This window comes from Fundulus heteroclitus, chromosome 6, assembly GCF_011125445.2.
Source record: "Fundulus heteroclitus isolate FHET01 chromosome 6, MU-UCD_Fhet_4.1, whole genome shotgun sequence".
Lineage (NCBI taxonomy): Eukaryota > Metazoa > Chordata > Actinopteri > Cyprinodontiformes > Fundulidae > Fundulus > Fundulus heteroclitus.
Genome location: NC_046366.1, coordinates 10229794 through 10251550, shown reverse-complemented (window position 1 = coordinate 10251550; position 21757 = coordinate 10229794). Strand labels below are relative to the sequence as shown.

Genomic DNA, 21757 nt, shown 5'->3' with positions numbered 1-21757 from the left:
AAATTTACACCAGAAAGCTACAAAGTAGGTTCCACAGCTGCGTGTTTCTGCACAGAGAATAACTTACGGCACATGGAAAGAGCACCAAATAGAAGGCGCACCTTGGCCTTCCTTCTGCTGGTTGACGAGAAGAAAGGCAGAGTGCTCAGCAAAAATTTGTGAATCCCAGCAATCAGCAGCGTCAACAAAATGACTTCTACCACCTTGTGGCAGAACTGAGACTCGACTATTATTTTGGGATGCTTTCGGAAGTGAACTTTGAAACAGGATATTATTTTCCTGTTTATTACCTGCCAAATAGGAGCGTATATGCATCTGAAATTAAAACTGCAATCTAATTTAGGCATTGCGTAGCGTACAACGCGCATATTACGCTTCTAGTGTAAATTTATTGACTGATTAAAATGAAAAGGTAATCTAAGCGTAGGACGTGTGTATGCTGCTTTGCTACGCTGGAACGCATCTGGTGCACACACAAATATATCTTGATTTACAAACTACTTGTGGTTTTTGAACTCCACTGCATTTGTGTGTGGATTTTGAGACTCCTCTGACTTGAGTTGACATACAAATGCCTTTTAGATGTTAGTTAGAAGTTAGATGTTTCACTTACCGCTCCCCTGTCATTGCCAGATGCCATGTTGAACTCCACCGGAATATAGCAATGTTACAATGGGCCAATGTGATAGGCATTGGATGAGTAAATAGCCCCCTTGTGGGATCTGTTCTTGTGATTGGCTGACCATTTTTTCATAAAAAAAACCGTAAAAATGCAGCAAAGTTAACAGACCACAAGCAGTTCGTATATCAAGACATAGCTGTGTGTGCATCAGAAATACATGTGTGATTCTTGTCCCGTGCATGTGTGTATCTTCTGTGCATGAGTGAATCACGTATTTGTGAATATGGACACTCTTTTAGCTCCATATAGGTGTGGCTCAGGTGTAAATCTAAGACTTTAGTGCCCGTATCTGGCTATGAACATGTGATGGCATTAAAACAATACCGTGGCTGATGATGTTGGCGTCGGCTTCCTCTAAGCCAAGCTTAGTACATGGTGTAGGGCTCCTCGCCTCGCTGGTCACTTTGTCTTCAGAGATTGACTGAGCAGGAGGCAAACTTTTCTGATCATTGTTTTGTTCTTTTTCAGGACTGGCAGACGTTTTTGGTGACGTCTTGCTCTTTTCCGGAGAGGTCTTGTCTCTCTGGAGCTCTATGCTGGGCTGGTAACAGAGCACAGTATGAGTTTATGCCCCTTTTCATGTCTATCAGCCCACAGCAGAAAAAAAGGCTTACTTATTTATCACATACCTTTTTGGGAATGAGAGGACGCTGTCCACCCGGTCCTCGCCCTCTCTGCTTCTCCTCCTGCAGTCTTTCGCTGTGTTCTTCTCCCTCTGGCCTTACCGTCTCTTCTAGTAACAAATCCACAGGAAACTCTATCAACCCGACGATCAATCAAAATGTTGTTTCTGACAATAAAAGCCCTGAAGCAGAGATTCTGATAGAGACCAGAATTGCAGACATTATGGGCACTGAGATGTAACCTCCAGCTTAAGGGGAAAAAAAATAAAAGTAAAAACAAAACATCAATAAATAAAGATAAGAATGCAGCTCATTTTCTGCAAGAAGGTCTTGCTACAATTATAAAATGACAAAAAGGTTATTCCCTATCATAAAAGCCAAATGTCTGTGTATTTCTGTAGTTTATATTTCATATAATTAAATTTTGCCATATGGTATTCCAACTTACAGTTGAGGTTGTAGCCATACCAACAGTTCTTGACTATGGCTCTCTGGTAACAGATGGAGGAACATATGTGTGGAACTAATTAAATAAACTCACTGTATTTTAACACATTTTCATTGTATTAAGCTGTTAGCTAATTAATTAAAACAAATTTAAAGATAATTTCTGTCAGTCAAAGTTACTAGCTGAAGCATCTATGTTTAGAGGATTACAATAAAATAAAGGAGTCAGGTCATTTAGTAAGGATATCTTGCATGTTAACATTTTTATTCTAAACAGTTTGACATCGGTCTTCATACCCCTCGAACCTCATTCTTTTTTTCATAATATATATCATATATGTGACAGACCAGCAGAAAGTAGAACATAATTGTGAAGTGGAATTTATTTATAAATACAAATCTGAAGAGTGGGAAATTTGAAAGTTTTGAGACCCCTTGTATGGGAATCCTCCAAATAAAATCCAACATATCAAATTGCTTTTAGAAGTCCTTTAAATAGCAAAAAGACTCATCCTGTGTGTGATTTACTTGCAGTAAGAGCACAGCTGGTTCGTCAGGAAACATTAGAAAACAAAATCCCAAACTTTGGACATTTCACTGTTAATGGACTGGTAACCTGTCCAGGTTTCCCCCTGCCTGTCCCTTAAAGACCCTGATATTGAAAGAAAGTCATGAAAGAATCTTGTTTAACATTTGCCACAAGCCATATAGGGAACATCTAACTTGTGGAAGAAGGTCAAATAAGACTTTTGCATAACCTTCTTTTAGTTTTTTTTTTTTTTTTACATGCAAGTCGCAATGTGTGGAAGAAAACGAACACTGTATATCACCCTTAAGACACAATTTCCATGGTGTGTGATGCATTTATTCAGCAGGGACTGGTACGCTGGTCAGAGCTGATGAGAAGATGGATGCCACTATATACGTGGAAGAAATCCTGGGGCAAAGGGTGATATTCTAGCAGGAAAACTACCATTAAATTCAACCATAGCTACAATAAGATGGTTTAAGTCAAAGCACATCCATGTGAATATATATTGCAAGACCTGATAATGGCTTTTTATGGATACTCTATGTACGATCCGAGGTTTAGCTATTTTGCAAAAAAAAATAGGCCATAATTTGAGTCTCAAGAAGTACAAAGCTACTTAAGAGACATATCTCAAATGACTTGCAGCTGGATTGCTGTTAAAGATTAGTCCAGAAGCTATTGAACCAGGGTGACTGGATACAAATGCATGATACATATATTCTTTATTTTTTCAAAAATTATATATTAAACCGTGTATCTTCTCCCTTCTTCACAGTCATGCACTTCCTTGTTGTGATCTGTCACAAGCGCATTTCATTGAGGCTTGCGGTTGTAACAAGATATAATGCGGAAATATTTAAGAGGCATGGACTTTTTCTTGTAAAACGTTGTATATCACAGAGGCTTTTCTGTCTTTACCTTTGTGACTGCTAGCAGCTTGAACTCTATTTGCTGTAGAAGTTGCAGTACCTAAACTGTCCTGCAGGTGTCTCTGCCTCATCACAGCCAGGCTGGGTTTTGTGTTCTGCAGAGGAGGCTCTGGCCTTGACCCACAGGGGGCCACGCTGCCAACGTCGCTGCTCTGGATGTCCTCTCCCGCCTCGGTCCGCGACTCATGCAGTGGGACAATTCTCTCCTGCCTGCCCGTCTCCATCTGCCTGTCCGTCTGTTGTTTGGAGGGCTCCACATGCCCGTTACTTTGACTATCTGCCGGGGTGTCTGAGATGATGTTTGATCCATCGGCGCTGTGCTGGAACTCTTTGATGTCGCAGGTGCTGCTGCTGTCAGAGTCCTCGATTTCTGCCCCAATACAGCTGTACACCATGCTGACCAGATCTGTGGACTGCAGCAGGAGAGAAGGCCATCCATAGAATCTTAATTAGTCAGAATCAGATAAATGTTGCTTTGCGTTGTTCAAAGAGGACAAATGCAATACTGTTTTTTTTTGGATGCCCTAGAAAGAGTTTGCTAATAATAAAATAAAAGCCTATTGTGATTTTGAATATCTACTTAATAAAGGATTACTCAGTCTGATGAAATATGAAAACAGCGGTGAGATTTTGAGCAGTCCTTTTGGTTCTTTAAGAGAGTGCAGCAGAGATTTAAAATAAGCCTTAAAGTCTATGTTTCACATAAGCAGCTACACAAATCCAAAACATAAAAAAGGCTGAGAATAGCAGGTGGTGGGCACAGCATGCAGCTTTGCTCTGTGTCCTCACATGGGACTGCTGGAGCTGTTAGCAGGATGCTCATAAACTGACATCTTGATAATAAAGCAGACTTCAAAGCTTACGTTGTATTGCTCTTCTACATTCTTCCTTCAATAGTGCAATAGTTTTCAAAGTTTTCACAAATGAAAAGTTTCTGTAGCTTTAAACTTCACCCAGTGTAACGATGAAAAAAAAAACAAAAAAAACAAGACGATGATAAATGTCCTGTGATTCTTTTTAGTGCTGCTACCTGGGGTTGCACCATTCAGCTACAGAATAGATGGTTTTAAAATTGAGCGCACATATTTATTTTCAAGGATCCTCGGCTCAGTCTCCAACTAATCAAAAGCAGCCACCGTGTCGAGCTGCTTGCTTCAAGGTACGTTCCATTGCACTGTACCTGTCTTTGGATGGGACAGGGTGGGCTGGCAGCCCTCATCCCATGAAGAGGTACGCCCTGAGCTGGCCGAGGTGAAGACATAGTGCCGTTTGCTCCAGGGACAGCACTCTCTGGCCTCCCTGTATCTTTAGGGTGCTGAATCATGGAGTAAACATTCTCTGAGGCCCCTCTGGAAGAAACAGAAACACACAATAGCTCTCGTGAAAGGCTTAAATGCTAGCCTAAGATCCATGGTAAAATGTTTTTGGTTGTACAATGAGTGAGATGCAGTTTGACTTGTCCTAAAATTGCCTTTGTAGCTTTAATAATCCAATCTTTAATTCCTTTTTGCTTCTTTCTTTGTTTATCAGTAGACAGTACGCATTAATTTATAAAAGTTGTTCCAGTCACAAGTTTACAGACACCTATCTTTGGCAGGAATATCAATGTTTAGGCATTTCATGATTCAAACTAAACTTTTTTAAGGGTGTAATGGTCATACAATAAAGAAAACATGGCAAAACACTCCATATGACGTAACACGTCTCTGCAACAAATTGACCCCCACAGAGTCGGTGGACTTGGCAGAGTACCAGGATGGTTTCTGAAGGACTGCACAAAGCTGATTACAGCTGTGTTCACACACCTTTTTAGCATCTCCCTGGAGTAGGTGTCCATCCCCATGTGCCTCAAGACAGCCACAATCATCCCCATGCCAAAATAATCAGCAATCAGGTCCGTGAATTATTATTATTGGCCAGTGGCATTGACACCATTGATGAACTGCTTTGTGCGGCTCATTCTGGGACATTTGAAGAACACCAATTTGCCTACCAGGCTGACAGGTCAACCAGGGATTGAAGAGTCACAGACCCCTCACAGCGCCCTGACACATCTGGATTAGCAGGACAGTTATGTGTGGATGCTTTTCATTGATTGCAGTTCTGCCTTCAACACGCTCCCTCCATAAACTGGCCACCAAGCAGGACCTCCTGGGCCGCAACACACACCTGAATAGCTCCATCCTTGACTTCTACACTGGCAGACAACAGACCGTAAGAATGGGGGAACAGGTCACCTGCAGCATCACCCTCAACATTGGTGCAACATTGGCTGTGTGCTGAGCCCCTTTTTGTTCTCCCTCTACATGTCAGACTGCAGACGAGTTCATTTTACCAACAGCATAATAATATCTGCAGATGACACTATTGTGATAGGCAGAATTATGTCCAATGATGAGGCTGCTTACTGGGAAGAGGTTGAGATCTTGGAGAGCTGGAGCCATGACAAAACAGGATCAACCAAGACAAAGGAAATGATCATGGACTTCAGGTGATTGACGTCCTCAGTTACTCAGCCGGTCAGCATTAACGACAAGAGAGTGGAGGTCATGCAGAGCTTCAAGTACCTTGGAGTCAATATCAGCTATGCCCCGACAGGAGAGATAGTCAAGAAGGGGCTCCTAAGGTTTCACTGTCTGAGATAGTTGAAGAGGGCGTGACTCCCACAACAGCTGCTGGTGAGCTTCTGCCATCGAGTCAGTGCTGACGTACTACATCGCAGCGTGGTACTCTTCCTATTTGCTGTGATGGCTGCATCACAGCAAATAGGAAGGCTCTCCATCATATCATCTGGGCAGCTGAGAGGATATTTGGCACCCGATTCACTAGACTAGAGAACATTCACAAGACATGCTGCACCAGGAGTACCATAAGCATTAGCAGAGACAGCACACACCCCAAACACAAACTCTTCACACTCCTACCTTCTGACTGGCGCTACAGAACACTATGCAACTACACATCCCGGTTGAGGAAAATATCCTAACGCAGAGTTGTGACCCTTCTTAACTCTACCCCCCCACCCCCCACCTCCCACACTGAACCCCAAGACACATCTCTCTCACCAAGACCTTAGTGCTGCATCCCTAGTGAATTGTAACTCTCACTGTGTTATGTATTTGTATCTGTTTAGTTTTGTTCTATGCAAATCTCTTTTTTTCCAATGGCACCTGTAGGACTGCTCTATTAGAATTTCAATAAAGATAATAAAGTGACAATAAAAAAAAAACATTATATTATGTTCTTGCCCTGCGATAGACTGACGACCTGTCCAGGGTTGGATAGATGGATGGATGGATGGATATTATGTTCTCAAATCCAAACAGGTTAAAAACAAATAAATACTGGCTTAAATATACACATATGCCCTGTGACAAATATTTGGGTTTTGAGTTTAGTCCGTCAGTTTACAATTGTGTTGAGGTTATGCCATAGGGAAGCTGCCTTATCAATTCTATAAACAGTTTTGATGTGTGTTTGGGACTGTTGCCATGTTGGAACCCTCAACTTTGCCCCAGTTTTAATTGGACCAGAACTCCAAAGAGAATTTATGTCTCCCCTCTTACTGCGTACCGTCTCTGATTTTTTAAGCGGTATGCAGTACCGGACCGGCTTACTTTCACCCCCGCTCTTCAGATATATCAATTGGCTGAGCTTTTACTAAAACTATTTTCCCCTCATACTCTCTCATCCTATATACTTGAAAACTGGCTGAACCTCATGGCTTAGCTGTGCTTCTTTCTGAGACAATGCTACTTTATACCTTTTTAGCTTTCATTAAAGGGGCAATAAGTAAGATATTTTCTGTAAATTTAACCTAAATCATTCTCATTTGTCACCTGGGATGGAAGTAACATTCCCTATAAACAATCGGTTCTCTCCATCAACAATATCTAAGTCAAGTTTTTCTCCTTTTAAACCTAGAGGTACGGTCCAGAACTACTTCGGTTCAGTGTGTAGCCCATGTATACTTCCTGATTCCTGAGCCAATCATATGCGAGTTCCCAGGGTTCCCAAAACAGAGCGCAGCATTTGATATTTTATCTTGGTAAAAGAACAGCAGCCTGGAAACAAGGAACACTGTCGCTACAGTTAACCACTCAATGCCATCCACTGTCTTTATATGCACATACAGGAGGGATTAATGTGTAAGTCAGTGACTTGATGCAGTGCTCTGGGTCTTACAAAACATTTTAAACAATAATAATAATAAATTTAATTTTACTGACATTGCATTTGGAAAGTTTATACTGCTCTTGACTTGGAATCTGCCTGTATGATTGGAATATATTTATTTGTTTTTGAAAAGTGGGTAGAGTTGACGTGTTGTGAATCGGCACCACATAAATAAATTTAATAGAATTGTTGCAAGAAGAAAAACAGTGAAAGAAATTTAAGGACCCAGGGAAAGCAGTGATAAACATCCTGTCAGTCAATCTGGTATCAATCTGCCATCAAACAATATAAACTGCTTTTGAAAAGACAATTTAATCAGGGCTGGCCTTCAGGTGAACAATCGCTTGTTTGATTCTTTCTGTGATTTGATGATATATTAAGTTTATGTAATGTGTTTTCTTGATCCATAAAAGCGTTACTAACTAGCAGAGCCAACGGCGTGACTGGTATTATGAGCAGATCTGTGAGCTGAAAAACAAACTGGAGCCATTATCAAGTGTCACCTCTTCCTATTTTGTTCTGCAAGATAGTTTAATAAGCAGGTTTCAACTGAATGGTGCTCTTGTCTGTCTACTGAGAGAAAGTAATTATATAAAAGGACGTTTGCCAGCTTGTAATTTCTCCACTTGGTAACGCACCAGAGTATTAAAAAGTAGGTGGATTAAAAAAGACCAGCCTAAATGTACAGAGAGCCATAAATTCAAAGCAAAAACAGCTGAAGACAAGGAAAGTATTTTCCTCCCCTGAAATATTTATGAATCTTAAGCATTGCAAATGCCTGCTGCTGGATTCCTTTAACAGCCATCACAATCCGCAGGTCTGGGCGCCTAAATGTCCCTTAGGTAGCTCTGCTCCACGCAGCTCCTGCCCTGGTTACTTACTCAGCGTCCTGATTGGAGAAGGTGGAGTTACGGTTCTTGCGGAAGCCGGAAAAAATCGACAGCACGCTGCGCCTCTTCTTCCTCCTGAGTGACTGGGCCTGATGGAGGGATGACAGCTGACTGAAGGAGAGAAAGAGGGATGAAAGAGCGGAGCAGTGAGAATTGGAGAGATGATTGGAGGATTAAAGTTAGATGACACATTTTGTAGAGTTGCACTGACAAAAGCAGTGAGAGGACATCTACCATATCCAAAAGGCGCAGAGCCTGGCAAAACTATCCATATGTCCCCCCCCCCGTTATTGTATATTGGAACCATACGCCTTAATGGATTTACAGGTCAATCCTGAAAGAAAAGCTGTTTGGGCTGCAAAAGACATAAAACTGTGGAGGGGGTTTAATATCCAGCTGCAAAATATGAAGGCCCAGTTAAAGTTCAGACCTAAATCCAACAGAGAATATGCAACACGACTTGATACAAAAGCATGGGCAGGTTTTTTTTTTTTTTTTTTGGAAATCATGGCTCATTTTCTTTCAACTTCACAGCTTTGAACAACTTTTTATCTCCTAAAAAAATGCATTGAAGTTTTCTAGTTGTAACATAGCAAAATACGTAAAGGTTTTCCAGTGCACCGTACATCATTTTCAATGCCATTTATAACCAGTCCTTTCACTGAGATTTCTATTGACATTAAAGCTCTAATCAATGTCTTTTTAGCAATAAAGCAAAAATGCACAATTACAAAAACTTTCTGAAAACATATTTTTTTAAAAGGATATTAGTGCTGTCAGGATATTGAATTGATTATAATTGTAACATCAGCCACACCGTTGAAGTGTTTGACACCTTGTTTTGATATGTTGATATATTTGGAATGAAAAGCTTTTAAAGTACATGTGTACTATTACTGGACCAGGGCTTGTAGGTGAAGTAGACGATAAGGGTTTTGTTGAAGTGAATATGAGCGGCTAATGACTGTGACAATGATCTATATGCTTACAGGGGTAAGCAGTCATTAAAAGCCCAGCGAGGCTAAGCAGGATAGAATGAAATCCAAATATTGAAGTCTGTGTTAGTTATTTTTATAGTAAAAGCAAAGACCCAATTCTTGCACGTCATAGCATTTGCCAAGTATTTATCACTGGAGCAGGACAAACCAAACTGAGCAGGTTATCATCAATAAGCCATGACAGAAATGACCATTTTCTTGCTGGAAGCTCTCGGCCTTGCATGTTTAAGATCTGTCACTGATCCAGTGCGTCTAATTTAAAGTGACGGACAATTAAACAGCCTCCAGTGATCTTTATGACCTGCTGAGGGAGTAATTTAATCATTTAAATCATCGGTGATGGAGCAGAAAAAAAATCTAGAACAGGCAGGAAACTGAGTCCGGAGGACCAAGATGAGGCAATCGCCAGACTGAACCAACGCTGTGGGATGACGATGTAGTCTCCAGAAATGACTTTCTTTCCAACACTGAAGAAAAGTTGCTGGCTAAAAGTAAATTTTTTCCACAGCATCAATGGCAACATAATAGCGCCGATTTTCCTTCACCCCATATTTTAGTTTTTAAAGTTGATCAGAGTGTCTCTCAACTTGTAATTTTGAATTCATGACAACCTTTTAGTCATGAGTCACATTTTTCTAAGCCACTGGCCAAAAGGCTGGGCAGGGAGCCATAGCTACCACACACAGTGAAGAGGAGAGGAAGGGAGGTAAAAAAGAATTAAAAATCTCCAAAGCTCACCGTCAGAGAAAAGGAGCGATGAGCGGCATCTCTGAGTTGTCTCTATATAACATGTTAACATACACTCGGCTTGTGTCTACATCTGTTAGACACAATATATATAAGCTAAGTGATTGTTTCAGGAGGGTTGCCAGTAAAAAATCTGTTCTATCCTACAATCCAACATTTGGATTGCTAAACTCAATTGGAACATTAATTGGAACTGTATTGGTTGGCTGTGACGTTTTGGCAACAAACTGATGTCAAACAAAGAATGAGCCTTTGGAAAAGTACTTCCTTTCCCCTGCTAAGCATAGCTGAGGATCAGTGATGCTGTGGGCCTGTTTCTCTTCCAAAAGTCCTGAGAACTTTGTTAAAGTGCATGGCATCACATTAACTTTTTGAAATAGCTGGAGATTTTAGATAAGATTTTGTTAAATCTACCCAAAAAAAATGAAATAAGGTAGCCACTGGGTATTCCAGCATAGGGGTGGGCGATATATAGAATATACTCAATGTATCTCAAGTTTCCCTCCGCGCAAACTGGTGGTTTGTTAAACGAAAAATATTTCTTAAAGAGTGATTTTTTTTTCATCCACTAAGAAAATTCACTTAAAAGTAGAATTGTAATCATCAGACGTGTCAACACATGTTCTATATGAGAATCTAATGTGTTAAGGTTAAAGGATATTTTTTTTTGTCCTCATTCAACATGTGCATAGATAAATTTGTTTGTCCAGCTGAAGAAGCTGAAACTTACATCCTTGTTTTTCTTTGGACTTGGGAAATAAGAAATGTTCTTTCAAATATGTAACAGATCATGCTGCAAGATGATAACATTCTCCATGGAGCTTGGCTTTAAAAATTAGGAGCAATATGTTTTTTTTGTCCCCCTAAAGCAATGACCTTCACATTAATGTAGTCCTTGCTAGTTTGACTCATTAGCTGGGCTGGAATCACAAATTTAATGACTTGAACCCTGTCTGCTGACGCCTCTCTTTGATCTAGTATACCATATCTCCACAATCTTTCAGGTCAGTATCTAGAGCTAGCTGCCATGGTATGCCATCACTCTGCCACATATATTGGCAAAGTCACATTCATACAACATGAATATTGTGAAGTTTTACATAACTCACTATGCAGTTTCAAAAAGGATTGTTTATGAAAAAGTAGATAACATAATGTAATATGCAAACCCCACCAAAAGTGCCAAAAGACCAATTCCTATATATTTTGCTGTCGACCTCAAACATTCGGGTTCAGCTTTTACTTCTGGGTATTTACATCTAGATCTGATCTTTTTCAGATGTCTCAGACTAACTTTTCAAGTGGGCTAAAGTTAGGGCTTGGCGATAAATTGATTTAATTGGTTAATTTGAATTTGCAACTCTCCAAGAATTATTTTATTTCATTATTATTTTTTTTTTTTGCCAATGAACTCTCCTAGGCTTCCATGAATTTTGCATTATATCAGTCCTGAAAGGGAACATCTTTAATAACAGCATGCAATATTTAATATATGTTTAGGAAAATGTATTGTCAAGATACTCCAAAGAGGATACTCCCTAAGATGAGGCATTTTTATTTAGTCAATTACTTATTTTCTTAAGTTGGTGTGAAGTTTCACAAGTGAAGTGAGGCTAGTTCTTAGATGTGTAATACAACTGACAGCAAACATTTTGTGTTACATTTTCATTATTTACTACCATCTTGTTTTTTATGCATGTTTCAAAGCTCTTAATAAGTTGCACTTTAAATTCAGGTCAACTCCCAGATGAGATTATTGAAATAAAAATAAGTTTTAAAAAATATTTCAGCAATTAGTTTTTATGAAACAAAAGGGAAGAAAATCGATTAATAAGATCCGGTAGAGCCATTTCACCCAGCCTTAGCTAAGGCATTGGAACAGACACACAGATTAGAGTGAATAAGAGTCAACATCTACTTTCACATACTTAGCTTGCAATAACTGCGTCAAACCTGTGACCTACTGACAACAACAAACATCAGCATTCTCCTTTTGTGATGCTTTCAGAGCAGCCTCTTTCAGTTGTTGGTTGCTTTGAGGGGGTTGGTCCCTTCAGTCTCCTCTTTAGCAGCTAAAATGCATGCTCTATGCAGGGATCATCAACTCCTTGTCAAGTCCTCAAAGGGCCGGTGTCCTGGAACCTTTAGATGTGACCCTAATCTAACACACCTGAATCAAATGGCTGAATTAACTCCATGGAATGGACTCTAGTACTCAATCCGAATACCCTCATAGAGCAAGGACTCTTTAGCCAAAGCGGAAGTGTGTCAGCGGTGGCCATGATCAGTGTTGTCAGTATAGTGCAGTCAGTAAGGACGGAGGTAGGAAAAGTAGCCTGTATGCTCCCTCCCATGGCTAATTTATCTTAGGAACCGACGTCTCTTAATGGCACAAAGAATCCTTAAGGTATCCCACAATCTTTTGCGTCACATGACGTATCAAAACAGCCCCCTCATGGAAATCAATGAAAATGTCCAGAGAGCAGAGAGTTCTGGCTGTTGACAACATGAAAGGTCAAGGAACAGGAGCTAGGAGCAGGAGCTAGAAGCTATTATAAAAAAAAGATTTCGGATGGAGTGGAGTTCTCCAGAGTCCTGCTAATGACCTGATTATTTGACTCAGGTGTGTTAAAGCAGAGAAGTATACAAAAGTTGCAGGACACCGGCCCCCAGAGGACTGGACTGGACAGGAATGGATCCCTGCTCTATGGGTGTTAGTTCTGGAGAATAACTCATCCGTTCCAAAACCTTCCTTTGTTGCTTTGGCGGTGTGTTTGATGTTGCTTTAGTGCATCATTAGGAAGGTTAGCCAATTAGTTTGGTCGTATCAATTTTTTTTAATAATAAGCAGATAATTTTCTTTAGGCTTCTGAGTTCGTTCTGCAGTCTTTATGTGGTACATCACCAATGACGTTTGATGAGTCCATCTGAGAAGAAGCCAAGCAAGCTCAAACAGACGTTACCTTCACTGTATTCCACAGATGAGCATATGTCTTTGGAAACATCAGCAGATCATCTTTTTATCCAAACTCTAGCCTCTCCATTCGGCTAAACATTAAATATGTGTCCTATCCGCCCAGACAAGTTCTTCCAACAACCTTTGAGGCTCATTTGTTTATTTCTTGGACACACTCCTGACTGGCCTTCCTATACTTCTTGCCAATGACTGGTTCTATCCTCTGGTGTGACCTCTATGCCATTACCCACTGAATGTTGTGAACAGTAGATTGTGACTCCTTGGCTGCTGCTCTCTGGAGGTTGATGCTGATATCAGTGACAGTTGCTTTAGGGGTTTCCTAAAATGCTCTTACGGTGTTTATATAATCATCTGCTGATTTGCTCCTCGGTCTACCCGGTCTGACACATGTTATTTAGTGCTGCAATGAATTCCTTTTTCTACAGGACATTTCCAAATGGTATAACTGGCTATGGTTTACGTTGATGCAAAAGCTCTCAGGTTTTTGTATTAGTTACACCTCCAACTGTAAATGCAATCTCCAGCACCTAATGCTAACCGAGAATTAATGTTCTGCCATATTCTCTGTTAGAATGATCGGTGTAATAGGACACACCAGGGCAACAACAATCACCTTTCAGTCGCATATTCCATTTCTTATGCCCATTAAATGTTTCCGTTTAGTTATAGATGATGATATTCTCTAAGTTGTGAATCAAGTCCAGATGCAAATACCTGGAAATAAAAACTGGCTCATATCTTTATTTTGATGTCAACCCCAAAGTTTGCAGTCTACACAAAAAAACAAAGGAATTGGCCTCACTCGTCCTGTACATGTGAAGAGGAGTGTATACAAGACTTCACATCAAAGGCTTTAAACACATAGAGCTATGAGTGACTTTTCTTTCGCATGCAAATTGAGATTAACTGATTTTGTCCCAAAGTGATAACCCCTAAAGCAACTGTCACTGATATCAGCATCAACCTCCAGAGAGCATACATGACTTTAGAGCACAAACACTGAAAAATACACTGTATTAAAAACCACATTTTGCTCAACCTCTGACATTAAATCAGGATGAACCTGATAAACGTTTATATCATACTCAGTTATGAAGTATCTTAAGTAAAGCATAGTAAATATTTTGAAGCGGCAATCACAAAGTCCTGATCTCAGACCCATTCATAGGTAGACCTGAAAAGGTCAATGTGAGATTCACATCATTTCTGTCATTGGAAATAGCTCGGAAGGATACCCGAAACATTTAGCCTGAGACACAAAGTTTAAAAGGCAGTTCAGCCAAACACAAAGGAATTATATTCTGAAACTGAAGGAAGTGTAAGAAAAAAAAATGATCTGAGATTTCTTTTCTCTGCCTGCACTGGCATTTAGGACATAGAAAACACTTTGCACATCCTGTCTGAGCATAAATGTGAATGCTTAATCAGATTTGACAAAAAATAGTGAGGAAATTGGTTTTGCGTCTTTTTCTACAGTGTGTGCAAATTCCTGTTTTCAACTGCAAGCACGGCAGATCAGCATGTCTAACAGACAAGGTATTAAATGGTCACGTAAGTATCGGGTTTTAAGCGATGTGCTAGAAGAGAAACCCAAACCCTTGAATGATTAATGTAACCTTTATTTATCCGGGTAGTTTAAAAATCTCTTTTTCAAGGCAGACTCGACCATTTAGTGGTTCAGAGCTTTCGTTGCAACTGTACAAAAAAAAGACAAAAAAAAAAAAAACAATGTGCGACCTCACCTGTCAGGGAGAACTCTCTTGCTGTAGAAATCCGGGAGTCCGTCCTCCAGCATACTGACTCCTCCGTTCTCAGAGCAATGCTGTGCACACATAAACACACCCCCACAAACAAGCACACAGAGACAGCAAAGAGAACAATAAGCCACCAGTCTGCCAAGTCTAATAAGAGCTGAAAGGATGATAAAAATTGCGATCATTCCAAAAAGCTGGCTGGCAAACCCGAAGACGTCGCCAGCACGAGTCCTTTTGGAAAACACCTGTTTTAATATGCTGCCCTCATAAGGTTGCACCGATTTAGAAACGAGCTTTGAAAAAGACTAAACAAACAAACTGCTCAGTTTGCTGATGCCCTGCGGTCCCCCGAGAGACGACAGCGCGCTATTACCATTTGAGTCACACAGACACATGTGGCAGCTTCCCACTTTAAAGGAAACTTATTTTTGGAATGTGCCTTTGGCAACAAACATAAGATGAATAACAAAGTTCATGCATAAAAAATCTAGGGAAGGAAAAACAAATCCCTCAAAATTACATGCGTTTGTATTATGGTCAGCCCTCTGTGGTAGGAGCTCAAAAATGCACCAAAGAGAAATGTCCATCGAACCTTAGAAAAGGTCCGTCATTTCTTTTTCTACCAAAATATCCCTAAAAACACAAACATACACCACAAAAAACAACAAGGCGACAAAGGAGCAAGCAAAGCTGCAGGGGGGCAGCTATATTGCACTTTGTGGCATAATTGCTCAAGCGACGGAGAACATTTCTGAAAATGTTCAAGACTTGCCACCGATTTATAATTACCTTTAGATCTGGACCTTGTGGTACTCTAACACATAAACATGTTTTGATCTAAGCCATCTCATTGTAGCACAGGCTGTAAGATTTAGGTTGTCCTCAGTTTTTCTATTGTTTTGGGGCCTACATCAGGTTTCCATGATGGCCCTGCGGTTAGCTCGTCATTCTCATCCCGTCCCTGAAACAGCTTCACTATCCCTGCAGCATCCCAACAGCATGATGCTGCCACCACCAGGTTTTAATGTGTTGATGGTGTGGTAAAGGGGGGAGGGGGGAGGGGGGGTTGGATGCATCCGACACAGTTTCGCATGTAGGCTAAAAAGTTTCACTTTGGTTAAATTTGACTGCAGTGCCTTCTACCAAATGTTGGCTGCGTCGCTCTCTTGGCTGGTAGGAAAATACTGAGGGATTTTTTTGGATTTCTCTCAGTTGGGCTTTCTTCTTGTCAGTTTTCCACACTGGGTAGATTTATGGCATAACAGAACATTAGTTCTATCGACTTGCTCTCCCCCCTCAGCTGCAGATCTGAGGTGATGGATAGAACAGATCTCTGTGAGATGTTCAAAGCTTGGGAAATTCTTTTATAACCTAATCCTCCCAAACTCTATCCATAACTTGTCCTGATGATACTGTTTGTCAACTAATATACTCAAAAAAAACAAAAAACAACTCACAGAACAGCTCTATTTATTTCATTACTCTGCTTAATTATTTGAATCTTACCTCTTCTATTCTTCACAACAATGTTGGAAACATTTTCCTTCCAATTAACAATTGTGCGCTACTTTTTGTTGGTTTATCAGATAAAACCCCAATGCAACATCTTCGGTTCAGTGTGGTAACGTGACAAACTGGGGCAAAGTTTAAGGGGTATGACTACTCATGCAATACACATCATGTCAAAGAGTCTACTCACTGATTCAGGAGGAATGTACCCGGCTCTGTGTCGCCGCGGTGGGCGTGGCCTGACGTGGGTAACGTGACGTAAAGGTGAGCCGTTGGTGGGGAGAGTGGAAAGGCATTCCCAAGATGCAGAGTGAGTGAGAGAAGCCGAGTGGGAAGGAGCAGGAGTGGGAGAGGGACTGGGCTCATCACCTAAACCTGCGAGTTAAAATGGGACAAATGTCTTTTTATCATATCCCATTTGACCTGCGGCACATTAATCACATATTAATCTGTTTCTGCTTCAGTCGCCTTGGATCCCAGTTACATGTGATGTGAAAAACAAGTCGGAGTTCAGGCAGGTAACTCACTCATTCTGGTGGAGACGGGACGGATTCTTCTAGTTCTGGAGCTCCGCTTTTTGATAGCCATGGTATCCTTTTATCAAGGAAGACAAAGGAATTATGGGCAGACAAGATTGTTTTTAAACAAAAGTATAGAGCATATTGTGTTTCTTCTTCGTCTTAGCAAAAGGATTCATAACTCGTTTCACATTTTGCCAAGCCAACTTTATTTATAAGCACTTTAAAAACAGCACAGCTGACCAAAGTGCTGCACAAAAATGAACAGCATACCTGATAACATAAAATTAGTATAATAATAACAATACTTAGTGTCACATAATAATAGCTTTGTGACACTACAACCATAACTTTAATGCATTTTATTGGGATTTTATTTGTTTGCCTCAAGCCGTGTAGCAGACACGGCAAACATTCTGCCAAAGATGTTCTGCTCAGTTGAGACCAAAACTGAACTTTCTGGCCTTCTCGCAAAAACTCTAGCTGTGGCTGAAATGTAACACACACCCTCTGCACCCACTGCAACACACGGTGGAGGCTGCATCATGCTGTGGGCATACTTTTCTTCTAGTGATACAGAAGCTTGGTTGGAGCTGATAGGAAGATGGGTGAATACAAATACAAACCACACTTTACAGATCATCATCACGACTTTATTGACACAAATTGGTCCATAGGTCCAGATATAAATTCCAGTAAAATAAATTAAAGTTTTTGTTTGTTATAACACTATATTCAGGGACATGCGACTGCCATTGAATTTGCTTTGTATCTACAACATATTTAAAGTACAATGGGGAAGGTTGTATGGCAATCTACATGGCAAAGTACATGGATCTATGTTAGAGTCCTTTTAGTCCGTTTAGCAAACACTTACTATTCCGAGGTTCACGCCAAATTCCTCATCTGGGAATTCCAGAGATTCGACAATTCTTGAATGTCTGACAGATCGTCTGCCCGTCCCGACATCATCCCAGCGCTTCGCCTGAGAGACCTGTCGCAGCTTATGCAACACACACATTCAACACGACATTCATTCAAATTATTGTCCTTAAATGCAGTGTCCTAGGGGAGGTGGGTCTGTCCCTCCGTCTATGAAGTTTACAAAACAAAGCAAAGGGTGATTTGGGATACGCGTTTGGAAAGCCCAAGACAAATATGAATTAAATTCAATTTCTTGATGATCAAAGCAGAGCAGGGGATGAAAGAGGACAGGCTGGCACTGCAGCAAAACGCAGGGAGAAGAATGAGACATACCAGTGGAGAGAGCGAATGGAACGTAAAGCAGAGCGGGCCTGGAAATACTGTTAATAGAAGTCTATCTTGGTCTGCTTTTCAGTCGTGTTCATTTCAAAGATGACCTTATATAGCGACGAATCCCGAACTTAGCTAGTTCATAGGACGTTTCTATGTTGCTTGAGAGCATTAGATTTTACCTAATAAGAAATTAAACCTTTAAAGTGATGCTGGTAAACACAAAAATAAGAGCCACTTTGACAAAACTACAAATATCAACAGTTTCGAGTTCTTAAAGAATGTTTCTGCTGTTGGTCTTGATTCCGTATCTGTCAGTACAGGGTCGCTGTGAAGTTGTTATATTCAGCCCATTGAGATTTGATTTTTAATTGCCGCAGTCTGTATGGTCTAACTGCAGAGAGAAAAAATATTCTGTTTAATATTGCTAAGTTGATTGTTATTAGTGGAAAAAATGCTAGTGAAGTTGATAAGTTTTATAAAATGTGAAATGCTTTCATCTATCATTTATGTTTTCAACCTGCAAAACAAATTTTGTCTGCCAAAATAGCTTGGACTTCTTTACTAACTCATTTAACTAAATTGATTAATACAATAACAGTTTAACATTTGGTTAAAAAAAAAATTATGTTTTTAAAAGTTTGGTGAGACTGCGCTTTGAGGCGAAACGTCAAAATGTTGTAGAATTCATTATAGTTTGTGTGAATCATTATGCAATGTGGCCTTGGAAAACGTAATAATATACAGGAGTAATATAGTACTGAGGTAATTATTCTTGAAAGGAGAGATTTGTCACAATTAGTAGGAAAGCTTTTTTTCTATAAAAAAAGTGTAATATGATGGACAGAGTTGGAATTAGATCACAATTAGCCACCAGCTAGAAATTTGACATAAACAACATTAGCGTAGCGCCTAGCATGCAGGATGTATTGTCACAACTGAAGCTAACTACCAAAGCCTGTACATGCATGGACACTTTTTTTTCCAGATTGTGGTTTTTAACATCTGAGCTCTAGTTTTAGTTCTTTAAAGAATGAACTTCAACAAAAGGCATTCCCAAGATGCAGAGTGAGTGAGAGAAGCCGAGTGGGAAGGAGCAGGTCACATATGCTGTGACATTAAAGCATAGTAATCTCAGATTAAAAGTAGACACCCTGTCTACTTTTAAGACTAGGCTTAAAACTTTTCTTTTTGACAAAAATTATAACTAGTCACTCATGTTACTCTCAGCTACCTTTATAGTTTTACTGCTATAGGCTTAGGTTACTGGAGTATATCAGGATCTAATTTTCTCACTATATTGAGTTCTACTGTTCTTCAATTATGCATTATGTGTTGTCATTTCTGCTTTAACTTTCTGTTCTCTCTCTTTTCTCTTCATAGTAGGTACACCTGGTCTGGCGTTCTGTTAACTGTGACATCATCCAGAGAAGACGGCTCACCCGCTACTACCATCTAATGTAGAACAGATTACTAGATCAATGTGTGCTTCTGTGCTTTTTTGTTTCTCTTGTTGTGTCTCTGCTCTGTCTTCTGTAACCCCAGTCGGTCGAGGCAGATGACCGTTCATACTGAGCCCGGTTCTGCCGGAGGTTTTTCCTTCCCGTTAATGGGTGGTTTTTCTTCCCACTGTCGCTTCATGCTTGCTCAGTATGAGGGATTGCAGCAAAGCTATGTACAATGCAGACGACTCTTCCTGTGGCTCTACGGTTCCCCAGGAGTGAATGCTGCTTGTCGGGACTTTGATGCAATCAACTGGTTTCCTTATATAGGACATTTTTGACCAATCTGTATAATCTGACCCAATCTGTATAATATGATTGAACTTGACTTTGTAAAGTGCCTTGAGATGACATGTTTCATGATTTGGCGCTATATAAATAAAATTGAATTGAATTGAATTGAATTGAATTGAACAAGCACTGTATGCTACTACCTAATAGAAGTCATGCATTAAAGGGATATTACCAGTACCAGTGTTTTATGAGTGGTGTAGAGCTCTTGTAGGATCTGATCCACAATGGAGTTTGTCAAATAGGAGACCACAGAGAGCTTCACCTCCCTTCACACGGAGAGAAAAATCGAAGACATGAAAGTTGAATTAGAATATTCTCTCAAGCTCTCCATGATTGGAAGTTTTTAACCTGCTGCATCTCTTACTCCAGGGCTCGATTGATATCTTCAGCTGCTCTCTCCATCAAAGCGCTACGGATGGCTGAGCGAGGGATGGAGACTTGCTCAGAGATGGAGGAGAGAGGCGGACTGAGTCTCTCTGCAGCCGAGCAGGACATGGGACACAACTCTCGACAGAGAGACACCATGGAGTCCACCACCACCTGGACAAATGAAGAAGTAACAAGACGGAGGCGGTAGAGAGCTAGATATTTTATCAGGTTTGTTTATTAAGCATTTCAGTTTTATCTGCAGATCCTGTTATCTGAAATTATTCATGGCAGTCTGTGCAATGCAGCTGTTTGCTGTGTTACTAAGCTAATGAATCATATGGTCTGTTCATACAGATGTTTACTTCATCTGTTGGACACAAACACTTAAAAAGCTCCGGCTTTGAAACGTATCAGTGTGCCAAACAATTAATCTGGGCTAATATAACCCAGGGTGTTTCAGATAATCCTCAAGGCATCAGCACTTTCTGTCCATTTTCAGTGATTTTCATGGGAAACAGTGTTTACTGTTTCGTTCTTGTGAATTTAAATGCCACAATTCTTATGAAGTCAGCACACTTTTGCTGCCCACAGTATTAATCGGCAATTTAAATGCAACCAGTTCACTAGTGTTTAAATCACAAATGCATAAAGGAAAAGAACGGTTCAGCAGATAAAGCAGTGATTGCACCTGTAGGTTTACCTGTAGCTCTTTGTCTGCCGCCTTGGCCAGCTCTCCAGCCAGCGTGTCCAGGCGCTGTTTGACGGGGCCGTCGACTGACAGGACATGGGCCAGTTCGCACAGGGAGGGGTACAGCTGATGGAGACACACACTATTCATTCAATTAAATTCAACTACCGTATTCAAAAAGAGGAGATGAGATGAGAAGCCCATTTGGCACCTCATGTGAACTATTATTAAAACTGATGCTTCACAAATTTAAAATAGTGAACTGATTAAGGGGTTTTCTCAGAGTCGGGCCATTAATCTGCATTATTTGCAGTTAAAAAGGCATGTCCTTAGTACACTTTAATGTTTAAACAGCGTACCAATATCACAGCAAGTGCTGATGACGGAAATGTGAACTGAATTATATGGCAGAAATAAATGGTAGAAAATTGTACTGTTAATTGCAGTGGTGACAATATAATGTAACTTTAAGGCACTCTTTGCATAACCATACTGATATTGCTAAACTGCACCTAGGCTTCCTTCCTAATATTATCTGGCAACTGCTTACACTTTTGGGCAACTGACCAAATGTCTCAAATAAATACGTTTTCAAAGTATAACTGTAATTAGAATAATGTGTTTTTACATGATAACTCACTTTTCAAATCTACAGAAGTCCTACCCATGAAAACATTAAAAATCTGCCAATATTTTACTAAATCTAAAAAATCACAGTTTGTTTTCTAAGGATGATAGTAAGGTTTTGTAAAATAGTGTCATATATATATATATATATATATATATATATATATATATATATATATATATATATATATATATATATATATATATATATATATATATATATATATATATATATATATAT

At 40.0% G+C, this 21757-nt stretch overlaps 1 protein-coding gene across 9 annotated transcripts in view; it reads right to left on the bottom strand.

Annotated features, from left to right (window-relative positions):
• carmil3 (capping protein regulator and myosin 1 linker 3) overlaps positions 1-21757 on the bottom strand; it is a 136183-nt gene that overhangs the window by 6942 nt on the left and 107484 nt on the right. For 7 of the 9 annotated variants that reach the window (XM_036138017.1, XM_021310251.2, XM_036138019.1 and 4 more), the window contains 12 exons: positions 20902-21015; positions 20197-20372; positions 20005-20098; positions 17660-17785; positions 16792-16858; positions 16455-16639; positions 14744-14823; positions 8271-8390; positions 4394-4562; positions 3254-3626; positions 1312-1415; positions 1007-1223 (listed from right to left, as the gene is read on the bottom strand). In XM_036138017.1, coding sequence (XP_035993910.1) covers positions 1007-1223; positions 1312-1415; positions 3254-3626; positions 4394-4562; positions 8271-8390; positions 14744-14823; positions 16455-16639; positions 16792-16858; positions 17660-17785; positions 20005-20098; positions 20197-20372; positions 20902-21015 — 1825 coding nt within the window. The remainder of the gene's footprint in view (positions 1-1006; positions 1224-1311; positions 1416-3253; positions 3627-4393; positions 4563-8270; positions 8391-14743; positions 14824-16454; positions 16640-16791; positions 16859-17659; positions 17786-20004; positions 20099-20196; positions 20373-20901; positions 21016-21757) is intronic. The other 2 variants (XM_036138018.1, XM_021310252.2) reach the window with 2 other exon arrangements.